This window comes from Mauremys reevesii, linkage group 5, assembly GCF_016161935.1.
Source record: "Mauremys reevesii isolate NIE-2019 linkage group 5, ASM1616193v1, whole genome shotgun sequence".
In the NCBI taxonomy this organism is placed as follows: Eukaryota; Metazoa; Chordata; order Testudines; family Geoemydidae; genus Mauremys; species Mauremys reevesii.
Window position 1 is genome coordinate 55,016,086 of NC_052627.1, and position 16,257 is coordinate 55,032,342.

At 40.8% G+C, this 16,257-nt stretch overlaps 1 protein-coding gene and 1 long non-coding RNA gene across 7 annotated transcripts in view; one reads left to right on the forward strand and one right to left on the reverse strand.

Annotated features, from left to right (window-relative positions):
- MMAA (metabolism of cobalamin associated A) lies at positions 1–13,838 on the forward strand. 6 transcript variants are annotated; one of them, XM_039540981.1, is made up of 7 exons: positions 1–91; positions 4,815–5,297; positions 6,822–6,944; positions 8,371–8,541; positions 8,922–9,007; positions 9,651–9,800; positions 11,863–13,838. In XM_039540981.1, exons 2-7 carry the CDS (start codon positions 4,871–4,873, stop codon positions 12,148–12,150), a joined length of 1,245 nt encoding a protein of 414 aa, XP_039396915.1. In that variant the 5' UTR covers positions 1–91; positions 4,815–4,870; the 3' UTR covers positions 12,151–13,838. The 6 variants fall into 6 exon arrangements, with proteins under 6 accessions (XP_039396915.1, XP_039396916.1, XP_039396917.1 ...); XM_039540982.1 differs by lacking the exon at positions 1–91 and adding an exon at positions 509–611; XM_039540980.1 differs by lacking the exon at positions 1–91 and adding an exon at positions 2,959–4,363.
- The window catches only part of LOC120406322, a 5,917-nt gene continuing 1,647 nt past the window's right edge, over positions 11,988–16,257 (reverse strand). Inside the window, exons 2-4 of the long non-coding RNA XR_005599221.1 lie at positions 15,675–15,778; positions 14,708–14,757; positions 11,988–12,123 (exon numbers count right to left, since the gene is read on the reverse strand). This is a non-coding gene — a long non-coding RNA (uncharacterized LOC120406322). The remainder of the gene's footprint in view (positions 12,124–14,707; positions 14,758–15,674; positions 15,779–16,257) is intronic.

Genomic DNA, 16,257 nt, shown 5'->3' on the forward strand with positions numbered 1-16,257 from the left:
CCCCTCCCCTCCCCCGCCGTGTCCTTTGCCCCGGATGTCGCGCTCGGCCTTGCCGAGAGGCGGGGAGGAGCCGGAACCTGCTGCTGGGCGGGTTGGGTAGGGTAGGGCTAGGGCTGAGCCAGGGGAGGGGAGGGGTCCGTGGGTGATGCGCGGGGGGCTGTGTGCGTGGTGCGGGGCGGTCGGGAGGGGACGGGGGCTGGGTGTGTGGTGGGTAGGGGCGCGGGGGCTGTGTGCGTGGTGTGGGGCGGTCGGGAGGGGACGGGGCTGTGTGTGGTGGGGAGGGGCGCGGGGGCTGTGTGCGTGGTGTGGGGGCGGTGGGAAGGAGGCACGGGGGGCAGTGTGCGTGGTGAGGGGGCGGGTGGGGAGGGGGCTGTGGGTGGTGGGGAGGGGCGCAGGGGGCTGTGTGCGTGGTGTGGGGCAGTCGGGAGGGAGGGGCGCGGGGCTGTGTGCGTGGTGTGGGGGCAGTCGGGCGGGGAGGGGGGCTGTGTGGGTGGTGGGGAGGGACACGTGGGGCTGTGTGCATGGTGTGGGGGCTGTCGAGAGGAAGTGCAGCGGGCGCCGGGGGCCTGTGTAGAGTGGCGCATTGGGATTGACCTAGGCTGGTGGCTGAGGTGTGTAGTGCGTTACACACGTCATTGTTCACACCTGTGTAACTAATGGGCGTGGCTACACAAGTAGCCCCCTGTAGAGCAGTGGTTCTTTACCATCCTTGTGTTGCGCAGCGCGCGAGTGCAGCGGGCTCCTAGGCGCTGTGGTTGTGCAAATAATGATACTTTTACAAGCCATGTTCTGACCCTGTGAGCGCGGAGGGAGCAGAGATCTCTGAATGTGATGGGGGTGGGGGGTGGGAGTGGAATTGATAAATGGTGGAACCATTATTCAGTTATGGAACAAACTGATGAATTCAACAGTAGTAAGTCCCCAGCGCCAGATGGGATTCACCCAGGAGCTCCGAAGGAACTCCCATTTGAAATGCAGAACTACTAACTGTGATATGTAACTTATCACTTAAATTGGCCTCTGTACCGGATGACTGGAGGATTGCTAATGAGTAAGGTTAAGATTCTGTCACAGATATTTTTAGTAAAGTCAGGGACGGGTCATGGGCAATCAACAAAAATTCAAAGAATCCCATGACCCTGACTTTTACTGAAAATACTGAGGGGGCTGGGTGGAGGACAGAAATAGTCAGAGCTCCAGTCCTGCCACTGCTCCTGTGGTAGGAGCTGACTACTGCTGCTCCAGCCCCCAGGGGGCTGACCTAGCCCCCGCCACTGCCTCACCCCTGGGGTTGCTGGTCTGGGGGGTCACCCTGCCAGCAACCCTGGGGCTGACCCTTGGTTGTTGCTCCAGTGCCCTAGGACTGCTCTGGTGGCCTCTGCTCTGGAACCAGGGGGCTGACCCAACCCTGACTGGCTTCTGCTTCAATCCCAGAGCGGGCTGACCCAACCTTGGCTGTTGCTCCATCCTGGGGCCACTGCTCCAGCAGTCCTGGGCCGCTAGCTGCTTCATCCTTGCCCCTGAAAAAGTCATGGAGGTCTCAGCAATATGCATCCGTGACCTCTGACAGAATTGTATCCTTATGAATGTGTTGCCAATTTTTAGAAAAGGCTCCAGACGCGGTCCTGGCAATTACAGGCCAGTAAGACCAACTTCACTACCAAGCAAATTGCAATTATAATGAAGAACAGAATTATCAGGCACATAGATGACTCTTCCCAAACAAATCATGTTCAGCATGGCTTTTGTAAGGGAAATCATGCTTCATTAATTTACTAGAATTATTTGAGGGGATCAACAAATGTGGACAAGGGTTATATAGTGTACTTGGATTTTCAGAAAGCCTTTGACAAGGTTCTTTACCAAAGACTCTTTAAGCAAAGTAAGCAGTCGTGGGATAAGAGGGAAGGTCCTCTCATGGGTCATGGTTAAAATACAGGAAACAAAGAGTAGGAGTAAACAGTCAGTTTTCTGAATGGCAGGAAGTAAATAGCGGTGTCCCACAGGGATCTGAACATGGACCAGTGCTGTTCAACATATTCATAAGTGATCTCGTAAAGAGGTGAACAGTGATACAGCAAAGTTTGCTGGTGATATACAGTTACTCATGATAGTTAAGTCCAAAGCAGACTGCAGAGAGTTACAAAAGGATCTCACGATACTGGGTGCCTGGGCAACAAAGTGGCAGCTGGAATTCAGTTTTGATAAATGCGAAGTAATGCATATTAGAAAACATAATCCTACCTATCATACAAAATAGAGTATAAATTAGCTGTTACCACTCAAAAAAGAGATTGTGGAGTCGTGGATAAATCTCTGAAAATATGCACTCAATGTGCACTGGAAGTCAAAAAAGCTAACGGAATGTTAGGAATAATTGGGAAAGGGATAGATATCATAATACCACTATATAAATCCATGGTACACCACAGGTCTGGTTCTGCGTGCAGTTCTGGTCACCCCATCTAAAAATATTAGAGTTGGCAAAGGTACAGAGAAGGGCAACAAAAATGATTAAGATTATGTAACAGCTTCCATATGAGGAGAGATTAAAAAGACTGGGACTATTCAGCTCAGAGAAGGGACTAATGGGGGATATGATGGAGGTTTATAAAATCATGAATGGTGTGGAGAAAGTGAATAAAGAAGTTCTGTTTAACTCTTCACATAACACAAGACCCAGGGTCACTCAACAAAATTAGGTTTAAAACACAAGGAAGTATTTTTTCACACAATGCACAGTCAACCTGTGGAACTCATTGCCGGGGATATTGTGAAGGCCAAAACTATAACGGGGTTCAAAAAAGAATTAGATAAGTTCATGGAGGACAGATCCATCAGTGGCTGTTAGCCAAGGTGGTCAGGGATGCAACCTCATGCTCTGGGTTTCCCAAAGCCTCTGACTGCCAGATGCTGGGACTGAATGATGGGATAGATCACTTGGTGATTGCCCTGTCCTGTTCATTTGCTTGGAAGTACCTGGCATTGGCTGCTGTCAGAAGACAGGATACTGGGCTAGATGGACCATTGGTTTGACGCAGATTGGCCATTCCCATGTTCTTATTTTCTAAATTTCCATTGTCAAAATAAGTGAACAATGGTCACTTTGTGATTCAGTTTCCTTATGTCATCTGTTAACTGGATGTTTTGCAGAATCCAGGAATTCAGAATGGCCACCATGTTTGAATTTGTCTGCCCAAAAGTTAGGTTCCTAAATCCATGTCAAGGCCCTGATTTTGCAATGACATCTGTGCGAGTTCAGAGATCCACCTGCACAGATGTCATTGCAAGACCTGGGCTGTAAGCCTCTAAATAGAAGTGGCCTGATTTTTCAGAAATGTTGAGCAAACCAGCTTCCATTTAAGTCAATGAGAATGTCAGATGCTCAGTCCCTCAGAATAAGGGCTACTTTGCTTAGATGCCTAAATATTGATTCAGGAGTCTAACTTTAGTCCCATAGATTTGAAAACTCTGGTCAACGTGTTTCCCAATCACAGTGAACTAGTTGTACAGTTTTGTCTATGGGTTTTTTAATGAAGATTTGCTGCAGTAAAAATAAGCAGAATACATAATAAATACATTGTATAAAGTAAGTGTGCATGCTATGGAGTGTAGTCAAATCTTATTGCTAATGCAACTAATTTAGTCTGAAGCTACTAGAGTTACAGTAGCTCAGTTAAAAGACAACTCAGGTGCCTTGGAAAAGGCATATAGGTAGTTTAAAATTAATACAGTTCTATGCAGGGGGAGCCTGTTTGCTGAAACTCACTGACTGTAGATGTGTGTGGAGCCCTATGCGGATACACATCTGATCGGGAATCTGCAAACATGGTCTGGGGATACTGCAGATTTGCAGGGCTCTAGGAATATACTGCTTGTGAAATTTACAGGGAAGTGAAAATAGGATTATAGAATGGAATGTCTTCTGCATTGCAAGGCTATTTCTAGACTTCTGTCTGAGACAGTTCCCATCATTGCTAATTTTGGCATAGCTCCACTGAGTGGAGCAGTAGTATAGATGCAGCAGGTGGTTGCCAACATTTTAACCAGTGTCTAAACCTGAGTAGGTGGTGGTGTGCTTCTGGCAACTTGTCTATGAGAGTGCAATTATGGGACCTTCCCCCTCCGCCTTCTCCCCCACCCCTGAAAATAACCTTCATGTAGATGAGATCTAAAAGGCTCCATCTTAAATCCTCAAAGTTATCAAATTATTTCCAAGTTCCCCACATTTATTTAGTGCATCTAACTACATCTACTTCTGGAGAAGAGGTACAAAAGTTAAACTCCAGAGGGTTGTTTTATTTGATTTTGTTATGGGCTTCAGAGCAGAACAGACCTGAGGAAACTGTTGGATAAACAGAAGGTGTGTTGTGCCAAGAGCACAGAAGGAGAATGTGCATGAGAGCTTTCTTACCTGCTGAGGAGAACTTTTTTCTTGTTTTTTGTTAAAAAAAGCTTTCTGGCTCTCAAGATTTTTTTTCTCCCTATAGCTAGAGTACAAACTTTTTAAACAAATGGTTTAGTTTATTAACTTCAGCTTTAAAAATGAACAAATGTGTGTCTTCCTAAATCCACCTAATGGGAGGTTTCACATGGTGATATTTCTCCAACAAGAATGAAATGCCATCTTTTAGAGAGAGTACTTAACACAACTATTTTATGTGCAAATCTCCTTTGTACATGTTATGGACACAGGTGTGGATAAAGTAAAATGTAATGATTTGACTGAAAAGATTGATCATCTACATCTGTTAATTTCAATATTTAGAGGTATTTTGAAGAAACTAAAGTGGTTTTTTTTTCTCTCCTCTTAGGCTGGCTGCAAACACAGTTGAACAGATACCACTGATACTCTCTGATTCCAGACAAGATGAACACATTGTCATTGCTGCTAAGATTCCCTCACTACCGTTTTCTTAGAAGGATTTCTTTCAAAAGCTTCCACTCAAATTTCACTCCGGGATCATTATTTCCATATATTCAGTCTTTTAATTCAGTATGCTTGTATTGTACAAAGTGGATGTTGCCAGCAAGTGATTTGAAAAGAGGGATTTGCTATCAAGCAACCGTAGACCAACAAACACAGGGACTTTGTGACAAGGAACAGAGACTTGTAGACAGACTTTATAGTGGATTAATCCAAGGACACAGAGCCTGCTTGGCAGAGGCCATTACTCTTGTAGAATCAACTCAGAGCAGGAAAAAGGAGATAGCCCAGGTGCTCATTCAGAAGGTATTATCCTACCACAGAGAACAAGAAAAGTTAAATAAAGGAAAACCACTAGCCTTTAGAGTGGGTCAGTCCTCTTTTGTCTGTCCAGTAACTGTTGTGATCTTATAATGATATCACCTCTTGTTTCCGATATTTAGCATTTTAAAGCAAATATGGAGTATAGTCAGAAATCATTGGGTTATTAATAGTTTGTAACCATCTTTGAGTCACTTGTATTGCTCATAAGAAAAGTTTCTCCACAATGCTGGAAAATACTCTTGGGGAGACTTTAAAAATGACCCCTCAATTTCTGGGGAGAATAAAGGGGAATTTCTCATGGATGATAGGGTTAGTTTTGTTGAGCTGAAGAATGGGCGGGGGAGGGGGGGGAGAGGGAGGGGAGCTAGAAGGCATAGCTGCACCAGCTATTCAAAGTTTAGACGAGCATTGCCAAATCTTTTTTCTTGAGGTGCATGTGTTTCCCTCAAAAAAGGAGAAAAAAATTGTTTCAATTGTTTTATCATTAGTAAAGGCCCTACCTTAAAGCAACCTACCTTATAGCTGAGGAGAGGTGGGTGACATTCCCTTTACAATCTATCAGATGCTTCAATATCAACTGGAAGGATCGCTGTAGAGTGGTGTAGTGCACAATTGCCTTATGCATATGTATGCCCAAAAGAAGCAAGAACTGGAGCATGGCATCTTAAAGTTAGTGAAGAGCACAATCCCCAAAGCAACAGGCCAGTCCTAGTTTAGTTGTCTTAAGTTAGCATGCAAGTCACCCATCTACTTATCTGAAACAGCAACTTTAAATACTGAATGATTTCTGAAAATTGTAGATTTGACATGTTGCATTTTTAAAGTTCTGCAGTGCAAACCAATATGGAGAAACCTCTGTTTGGGGAGGGGAGAAGAGGTTAAAGAAATCAATCTTATGTTGCTATGGGCAAAATGAATAAGTGTTAGAGAAGTGAATGATCCCCTCCAGAGTAGACTGATATAATACACTGCAAATCCAAAATGAGAAGGTTTGGATTTCTTCATTAGACAAAAGCAGCAAAGAGTCTTGTGGCACCTTATAGACTAACAGACCTATTGGAGCATAAGCTTTCATGGGTGAATAACGTGACTACCCCTCTGATACTTCATTAGACAATTCAATATTAACATGTAATTCTAGTTGCCTTAACAGGAAGATGAAATCCACCAGTAGTATGTGGTTTATGAAGGTGATTAATTGTAGCAATTGGTTGCATTTTGTGATATATCTGGAGGCGGAAAAGGGGGAAGTTACTTTTTCAAACAAATATAAATTTAAAAAACCCCACTCTTCTAGTAGGGGGTTTTGTGTGGAGATGGGGGTGTTTGCAAAAGAAGAGGGTTAATTTACTAGCAGTGACAGGCCTCAGATTTTGTAGTAAATAACTGGAATAAGGTCTCATACTATTTTTCTTAAAAATATTTTTAAGACAAATTATTTCCTTCACATTATTGTCAAAAGAATGTGTTGGGGATTAGTTCATAACGTGAAGAGCATTAAGAAGGAAAGATCAGTAGAGTCTGTTGCCTATTTCATTAAACTAGAGTTTTTTGTCCCTCTACTACTTAGGATTGTCTGGTCCCCCTGGTGCCGGGAAATCAACATTTATAGAATGCTTTGGGAAAATGCTTACAGAGAGGGGACACAAAGTGTCTGTGCTGGCTGTGGATCCGTCCTCTAGCACAAGTGGTGGTGAGTATATCTTAAGTTTTTTGTCAGCTCTCTAGCATTTAATCTTGACAATATCTGGAGCTTCTGGTGTGTGTGGTTGAAATTTTATCCTATAAAGTTACGTTAATGAACTATATATTGCTTTTTAGTCATTTTTGGTGTGCTATGGAAGTAGGCATAATAGTCCCAGTTTTGTGAGGTCCCCAAACTTGTGCTGTCTTCTGGTGGCCTTGTATAGTGTGTGTGTCTCTCTCTCTCTCTCCTGTGTGAAATTACTTTCTTGGTATTGTAAGGGGAAAGGGAAAACTTCCTTTTCTGTGATCAGTACTGTTGTCGTTAAAACTTTGCAATGTAGACTGAAAGTGATGCCAAATCTCTTCATTTAGAGGCCATCAGAATACACTTGCAACTCAGTCCTCCTCCACCGCCCCTCCCCCCAAAAATTCCTGCTTTGCCTTGGATCTTGGAAAAATACACTATCATCCTTGGATGGGAACAAATTGTTTAATTTCTGTGGGACTATCTTGGTTCCAAGATAGACTCTTCTGTGTAGTAAGTCATGGTGATGTTGCAATGTCACTGAACTTGACTAACTTTTGTTGGCCACCTGCTCTTCAGTATCAGGCTCTCCAAACCCATGTTGCTTTCATCTGCAAAACCCTACCCCTCCCAAAATTTATGTTCTATGGGGCAATGCTGACTAAGCTTGATTTAGAAAACTTACCTGGGACCTAACCAGCAGTAACTAAGATTTTAATCCTTTTGTCATATATGGCTGTATCTGTATATCTATCCTCTTGAAACTTGTTATAATTCTACTACATGGAGATGTTACAGATGTTACAGGTTAACTATGAATAACAACTGCAATTAGTTGTGGCTAGAAGGACTATTCCTTGAATGTGTAGTGGAGACAAAGACTTATAGGTCACCAGAGAAAGGGGTCAGGATAAGGAACAAAGAGAAGGACTGAGAGGGTTTGTCTCCTTTTAAACTTTAGCAACACTTGTCATACCAATACATTCTCATTAAATTCAAATAAAAATTGACTATAGGAGAGTTTCTTCTTGAGAGGACACTGCTTATCTTTGGGCATTTGCTATGGAATGGGAGATGAGACTTTGTTCTCAGGGAGGGATAATAGATAGGTAAGAGCTTGCTGATGCAGCTGTGCTCAGGTCACACAAAGGGGTTTGGGACTTGCAGAGTCCGTGCTGGCATAGAGGAAGCCCTCTGAGTTTAGGGACAGTGGGCTGCAGTAACTTGCTGTTATGCTTCTGTGATATTCTCACATCTTGCAAGCTAAAAGAGCCACACAGGAACTTCGTAGCACACAACACTGAGAAATTCTCATTTGATTCTTCAGCAGAGAGATTCACCTGCACCTGTTACTGACTGTTGAAAATAACTGACTACTTGCCCTTTTTGAAATTGTTAAATGTTTAAGGCTCACTCTTGGGTGATAAAACACGGATGACTGAGTTGTCAAGGGACATGAATGCTTACATCAGGCCATCTCCAACCAGGGGAACGTTAGGAGGTGTGACTAGGACCACAAATGAAGCTATTCTGCTATGTGAGGGAGGAGGCTATGACATCATTCTTGTGGAAACAGTAGGTATGTGATTTAAATGTAAAAATCCAAAATTTAGCACTTGCACCCCACTGTACTGTCCAGGCCAACTTATAGCACTAATGATGCATATTTCCTCTTGCAGCTTTTCTTCTTCTTTGTCTATTTTTGGTACTTCATCTTTTCTGTTCCATTTGGTCCATTCCTTTCATAAGTGTGTGTTGACTTCACCCAATGAGGCCTTACTGTTATGTCTTTAAGCCTTGTAAGTTCTGAGAGAGAATTTTCTAAAACTAGATTTCATACTGACCTTCATTATATCCAACTTTGTTCAGCCCAGAAAGAGAGGGAGCCACAGTGGGACCTCTTCTTAGTACTGTCGTTAGAATGGCTGTGAAAGGTCAATTCTGGTTTCAATTTTTCAGGTGTGGGGCAATCAGAGTTTGCAGTTGCTGATATGGTTGATATGTTTGTTTTGCTGCTACCACCAGCAGGAGGAGATGAGTTACAGGTATTTATCTTTTTGAAATGTTAATTGTGACCTAAAATATAAGTCTGAATTTGGAATATGTGTGTGCATTAAGTCTGAGTAATCAAGTATTAGTGCTTGGTGTTGTCCTAGCTCTTCTCCCGCTGAAGTCAGAATCTTACCAACTTGACCCACAAAACTTGGATCAGAATTTTCCCAAATGTTACAGGTGTTAGGATTTAAAGTTTTGGTTCTGACCAGTCTCTTATGATCCATGTTACTCATTAGATATGATTAACTTTTTCTCATTTTGAATGCTAGTATAGGTACATGCAACAACAATCAGTTGTGTAATAACTGATTAGTTTAGCAAACTCAGTTATGCTCCTTTCAGGTAATATATGCCAACCTATGCTACACATACATGAAGGATGTTAGTTTTTCATGGTAGAGGAATAAATATGTGAATTAATGGTTCAGAGAGTCATCATAACTGCCTAACTACTAATGAAACCTCGGACATTTCTAATATTAGGAAATTCCTGGTGCCTAAAGATTAAGAAGAAAGTCAGGGGGTAAGATAATGCAACAAACAAGCCTCATTAGTTTATCCAGGTTTTATGACTGAGCATTAACACAGTTTTTCTAAGCATTCATTTTTTTCCCTTTTCCTTGTTCCATTCAGGGTATTAAACGGGGTATAATTGAGATGGCAGATCTAGTTGCTATAACTAAAGCTGATGGGGATTTAGTTGTGCCTGCGCGGCGGATACAAGCAGAATATGTTAGTGCTATGAAACTACTTCGCAAGCGCTCTAAGGTTTGGAGACCAAAGGTTTGTATGTTTTCACAATTTTCTTCTCTTTATTTCAGAAGAGGTGGTGTGTAGGTTACAGGACCTAACTTCATCCTAACTACATATTAACCACCTGGACATTTACGTAAACGTCTCTCCTGCCCCACTTGTGCCTGAAACATCTGTGCTGCTTCTTTCACACATCCCTTATTTATTGGGTACCCTCCCTGAACTAGTTTGGAAAGGCATTACTCTCTCTCTCCTCCAAATCCTTCCTCAAAACTCACGTTTACTATGATGCCTACAGCAAACTGATAATGGGTAGACCCGAGGGTTAGTGGGGCTTGCTGATTTGTAAAAATTTCTATACATTTTTAAGAAGTTTGGGAACCATCTTGCTGTAAACCATACTAATCTATGTAACTACTATGATCCATATTTTTTTCCTCCTGGTTATACCCACTTGTGATGTCTTATGGGATTTTAGTGCAACGACCTTGTCTTCGTGTGTGTGTACAGCACCTAGCACAATGGGTCCCTGATCCTGTTAGCCTTTAGGTGGTACTGCAATACAAATAATTAGAATTTATAATTGAGGTGAAGAGACAGTAGTAAAATGCTTTTTATATATATATAATGAGGCTCCTTGAATGCTGGATAAAATGGACTGTCAGACAGTTTGATCCAGCTGGACTGCCTGAGGCTTGGTCATGGTTTTCTGTACCCATTCTCCCTCACAGTGCTTCAACTTCCAGTCATGTGAAACCCAATTAGTGATTGGATGTCACTGCAGAAGGCAGGACAACTGCTATTTTGCTTCCTGATCAGATTTTTCAGCCCTCTGGCTTATCCCTTTGAAACAAAAACCAGGAAGTTATGCAAACTGACCTGAATGTGCCCTTCTATTGCTTTTTTTATGACTGTATTGACTGCTTTTAACATATTTACATAGGTGGCACATACATTTGTGCTTTGCAGTGTCTAGTGATGAATTTGTTCAAGTGGCAGAGCAATTTACACAGAGCTGAAATCTTTACCCCATAAATTTTAGTAGGGAATGTAGCCTTTCCCTGTCTAGTTCAGTTCTGCTCCATATAAACACAAAGCAAGAAGGCTGACAGGTGACTTGAGATTTATATCAACTGGCAGAAGCCACTCTCTCCCCTCAGCATTGCTGAGCATAAGTTTAGATCTAGATGCTATAGAGAGACATCCTTTTTTATGTAGGAAATGTTAAAGAGTTTACAAATCCTTGCCCTGTAAATATCAGCAGCAAAACAATTCTTACAACAGCAAGCCTAAGTTTTTAAAGAAAATATACAGGAGTAGAGTTAAGAGTATTACCATATTACAGAGTGAGCATCATTACAATACCTATTTCTAGAGATTTTATTACCTTGTGTGAAAGCTCTCTATACACGTTTAACAGACCAGGCGTCTCTGGCAAGTGTTAATAGTAAAAGAAAAAAAATTGGAGAGGTGTGGGGTTTTTGGCTGAATATTGAATAAAAACACTTCTCTAACTGGGCTGGTTTTAGAACTTGTTTCAAATGGCTTGGATGTTTGCTTTCTAGCCTACAATCACTCTTCCAGGGTACAAAGGGAAGTTAATACTGTTCTTACTATAATATTGAAACTATGCAGGGTTTCATATTAATGCTGTACTGGCTCTAAATGTGGTTATGTAAATATCCAATTGACTTTCCATTTAAGTAGTAATATTGTATATTTTACCTTTAATTTGATAGGATCCTAAAACCTTATACAAATTATATTACTGAACTGCAGCAACTGCTTGGGTGTAAGCCATCAGACAGTACGGGGGGGAACTTTGTTCAAGAATACTTAGGCAAACCCTCTTTGTCACAAGTAGTATAAAATGAGAATATCGTTTTGGAGGTGGCAGAAGCTTGGTTTTCAAGTCTTGTCAGAAGGACACAACATAAGCTGTGGGGGTCGGGAGGGGAGGAGTTTACAGTAGCACTTAAGGATGAGTTTGCCTTACTAGGATTGGAACTTGTGATTTTAATAGAATCTAGCTGACGCAGAACCCTCCCCAACCCACTTAGTTTCTTTTAAAATGTCCTCCTTAATCCAACAGGTAATGCGCATGTCTGCTAAAACTGGAGAAGGCATTTCAGATATGTGGGATAAGATGACAGAATTTCATGATCTCATGCTTACAAGTGGTGAGTTGATCACCAAACGACGGAAACAGCAGAAAGTGTGGATGTGGAATCTAATCCAAGAAAATATGCTGGACCATTTTCGGAGTCATTTAGCAGTGAGGGATAAGATTCCACTTTTAGAAGAAAAGGTTCTCAGTGGTGTCTTGGCTCCAGGGCTGGCAGCAGACCTATTACTGAAAGCATTCAAAGACAGATCTTAAGATACCATGTTCTACTGTGTCATTGATCAATTTGCACAAATTATTTAAACATTAAATAAAATTTTCCGAAGCATGGCTTCAGATCTTTATTACTGCAGCATACCTGAATGTAGCCCTAGACTAAATTTATTTTCTGACTCAGGCAAAGATAATACACATGAGGAACAAAGCTAGTTTCTGGGACTACCATAGATTATATTCAAAAAGAAAAATGTACGCTTCTAAAACTCTTATTTGAGTACAGCATAGTTAAGGATGGTGGTTGTTTTAAAGCTTTTAATGAGATTGTAATAGAAATTATTAAAACAAAATAACTTTGTGGTACAGTAAGCTAGTTATTTGTTTGCTTGTGTTCCAGATATTTCAGCACTTGTCCTGTTATATTTACCAACAAACACCCCACACAAAACAAGGATAGGTGTAACTAAAACTGCTCTTGGGCTCACCTAAATGTCTTTTACTGGAGGGGTCATCTGTTTACATGACTGTTAAATTTTACAGTGCATACATGACCTATCAGTATAACTTACCAAAAACCTGATTCAGTCAACACTTACAGCAGTAAGCACATTAAAGGATGAGTCTCCAAAGTCTCATTTACACACCAAAAATAATTGTTTAAACATGGCTATGGTATAACACAGTTTACTGCTGCTGGAGCCTACTGTGGTTTAAGCACAGTTAGGGCCACAATTAGATTGTGTCCATGCTACAGATTTCAGCTCTGATATAGCAGTAGATGCTGCAAGGGGAGCTGTTACCAGCATGGATCATTGCCGATCTCCTCACTGTGAGTGACAGCAAAAGCGTTGGGTGCTGCATAATCACCTAAGCAGAACCTGTTCTTTGTGTTGCAAACAAATATAGCATTGAAGCAGCCCCGCCTGGGAGCTATATTTATCCAAGGAAACACCCTACTAGTGCCTCCTGAATAGAAATTTTTTAAAACAAAAGGTGAAGTTACATTAGGTATCTTTTCTTTAATATAGCTAATGATAAAAGACTTCAAGTGGAAGCCGCATCAGAGTTTCTTTAGTTATGGAAATGGCTATCTTTATAATTAACTATATTAAAAAACACAACTTTGTCTATAGTGGTTTAAGGCCATTTGGCTGGATGAAAGAGCTTCAGTTTCTAAACAAAATGACTCTCCTGTTAAATTCAACTTAAATACTTCGACTATTCAGGAGCTATATGTACATTTTGATATACTTTAATAATGAATTGGAGAATCTTCTAAAATATTATTTGGAAAACATGGTCTATTTGGCAGAAATGTATTATTACAGGAAAAAAATGGCAATTTTGGCAACTGCAGAAAAGCAATAAAACAATTGGAGTTCTATGAAGAATTCTTCGTATCTTGCATAGGTAAATTGAATTCCTGAATTATGTTAAAAGCTGTGATATTTGTTTTCTTAGCTTCCCTGGCAAACTTGATTTTGCATCTATATTTCTCTAGATCTTCAGATTTTTTTTTTTAACTTCTAGCTAAATCGTAATACATCAGAAAAGTTACCTTTAGCTTTTGAAGACCCTAGGAGTTTTTTTATCCTTATCTAACAAGGATTCTTCTTCTTTGTCTAACTCGTGCTACTTTAATTCTTATTATCAGGATTAAAGTTAGTTCTCTGACAGCTGTTGCCTTATTTTCCTGTACACTTCATTATGGTTTAAAAAAAAAAAAAGATAAAATTGGATGGAAGGACCCCATCCTGCAAATGTGCATGTGAGTAATCTGTACTGAAGTACATTTTCAGGGATGTATTATAGTACTGAACAGCAGGACAACCATGGTTTGGCAGGTGAGGGGTGAAAAGCAGTTTCTGTATGGAGAAAACTTGCACTCACGTAACTGATTTTAGTTATACTGGTGCAAACCACTAATGTAGTTTGACTGTACGTGTGTAAAATGATGCTTAAACCACTGCTGGCAACACATGAAATTAAGTTACCACTGCCTAAGAATGAACATCTACACTGGAGCTAGAGCTTAATTTCCAGCTTGAGTAGACATCTTCACAGTAGCTCTGCTCAAGCTAATGTGCTAGACATATCCAGGGCACAACAGCTAGCTGCCTTCTGTATGATCCTGTCAGAAACCCTAGGTATGTATTTAGGTGGCTAACCCCTACTACTGCTCATGCCATTGCTACTATTTGTAGCATGTAAGCTCTATCAGAGTTAGCATGAGTATGTCTACTGGAGCTGGAAATTGTACCTTCCAGCTCCAGTCTAGATGTACCCATGCTAAGTCTGAGAGGAGGAGGAGGGCAGAAACACAAGTGCTTTACTATGACATCATCATTGGTCACAGTATAATGCTCAGTTGCACCCATGTGAGAGGAAGCTGCATCAGCTAGAGCATGCCCCAGATCAAAAGCCAGGGCTTTAAACCCCCTGAAATGCAGTGAAGTTTGCAGCTGAACTTCATTCTTTGGGTTCATCTCTAACATACACTGTTCATGTACTAAATATGCTGTTTTGATCACACTTGTGATTATGTACATACTTACAAAATTAAAATCTAAATTTCAGGCTGGCTGAGGGCACCTACCTTGTGGATGGACTAATACGCTATGTAACTTTGTTGGAAACTGGCTTGATCTAGAAAGCGATGAGAACAGCATTTAGAGTGGTTTTCTCAATATTTTTCTAGACCATCTATGTGATGAAAAATAGTGGAGTTCATCAATGCTAATCTATTCAAACAAAACTTTACCCTTTTGACGTCTTGTTCGAGTGCTCAAGGGCTTCCATTTTCCATCTCCTGGGAAAATCTGAAACTATTCTACTTAAAAAGTCAAACCTGCTAAAAGGAAGCTGCAGCTGAAGTGCCCTCAGCAAATTCAATCCCCTTCTCCTAGCATGGATTATTCTTTTCATCTCTAATCTTTGTTTTCAACGATAGGGCCAAGTGACCCATGCTTGGTTGGCTGCTTCATTGTCAAAATTGTTGCTTTTGTAAATTTATTACCTCCTGTTTTACATGCTCCTCAGCCTTTAATAAGTCTTCTCTTCTTGTATGTTTCTTATTTGTGTAGCACTACAAGCTGCACTGACTCGTTTCCTTTTTGCTGAGGCTACTGTATGTAAATGAAATTATTTTTTTAACCTTGGAGAACTCCCTTCCTAATGTTTGCTTTTAAACACTAGCCAACTCTTGCTATGGTATCAGCTCCCTCCACACTGCAGTAAACATGATCACTTCCTCAGTTTTCTCCATAATGCCACATTTTTTATTCTATTTTTCATGGATATTCAGAAAAAATCTGTATCACCCCTTTTCTGTTTTTTCCAGTTTTAGGAATAAGAAATAGCTCTTCACATAGTTTAAGACTCTGATAGCAATACTTTTCCTTGGATACATATTTTCCCTAGCAGATAGCTGGATAATGGATTTCATACAAAAAATTGGCAAAGCAATCACTTAAATCAGGAAATTACAAAATTGAGTGTGAATGTATAACTTTAACTCCAGCCTCTTTAGCAAATACATTATAATTCAGTATTATGTCTCATACCATGTCTCAAATAACACCTATCAGTCCATTATGAAGCATGTTGCAGACTTTCTGATCTTTTTGTGCAATGGGGCTATGATCTCAGTTGGGGCATCTGCGTATTACTGTAATATAAATAATGAATAATAAACTATTTTTTGTAAAAATACAATTGAACATGATGTGCCACTATTTGCTAGGCAGCAGAACAACGCTTTTACACACACGAGCACTCAGTGAGGGAGAAGCCCTGCCTTTTTCCTATGCACCTTCACATAGGATGTATGTGCAATGCTGATAGAACAGGGGCAGACTGCTACATGAGCATGTTTAAAATCAGAGTGCAGGCACAAAGTATGTTTTTAAACCTTTATAGCTTTGACAGTTCACAGCCAATTTTCACCAAACTACCAACAGGTAGACAACTCTGTCCCTGCCCAATGTTCAGATTCTAAATCTACAATTCAAAAGACGTTGCAAAAATATTTTTAAATCATGTTCCTAGTTCCTTTAAAAAGTTGATGACTTCTTTTAGATAAGAAAAAAGTTGTAAACAACTGAAAATAACATTTTAGAGCAGAAACACACTATACCTAAAATGTTC

Excerpts from the sequence above, each read along its gene's own strand:
- MMAA (XM_039540981.1), top strand. The coding sequence starts at position 4,871 with ATGAACACATTGTCATTGCTGCTAAGATTCCCTCACTACCGTTTTCTT. Across the intron at positions 6,945-8,370 it reads GTCCTCTAGCACAAGTGGTG|GCTCACTCTTGGGTGATAAA; the intron begins GTGAGTATATCT and ends TAAATGTTTAAG. Across the intron at positions 8,542-8,921 it reads CATTCTTGTGGAAACAGTAG|GTGTGGGGCAATCAGAGTTT; the intron begins GTATGTGATTTA and ends TCAATTTTTCAG.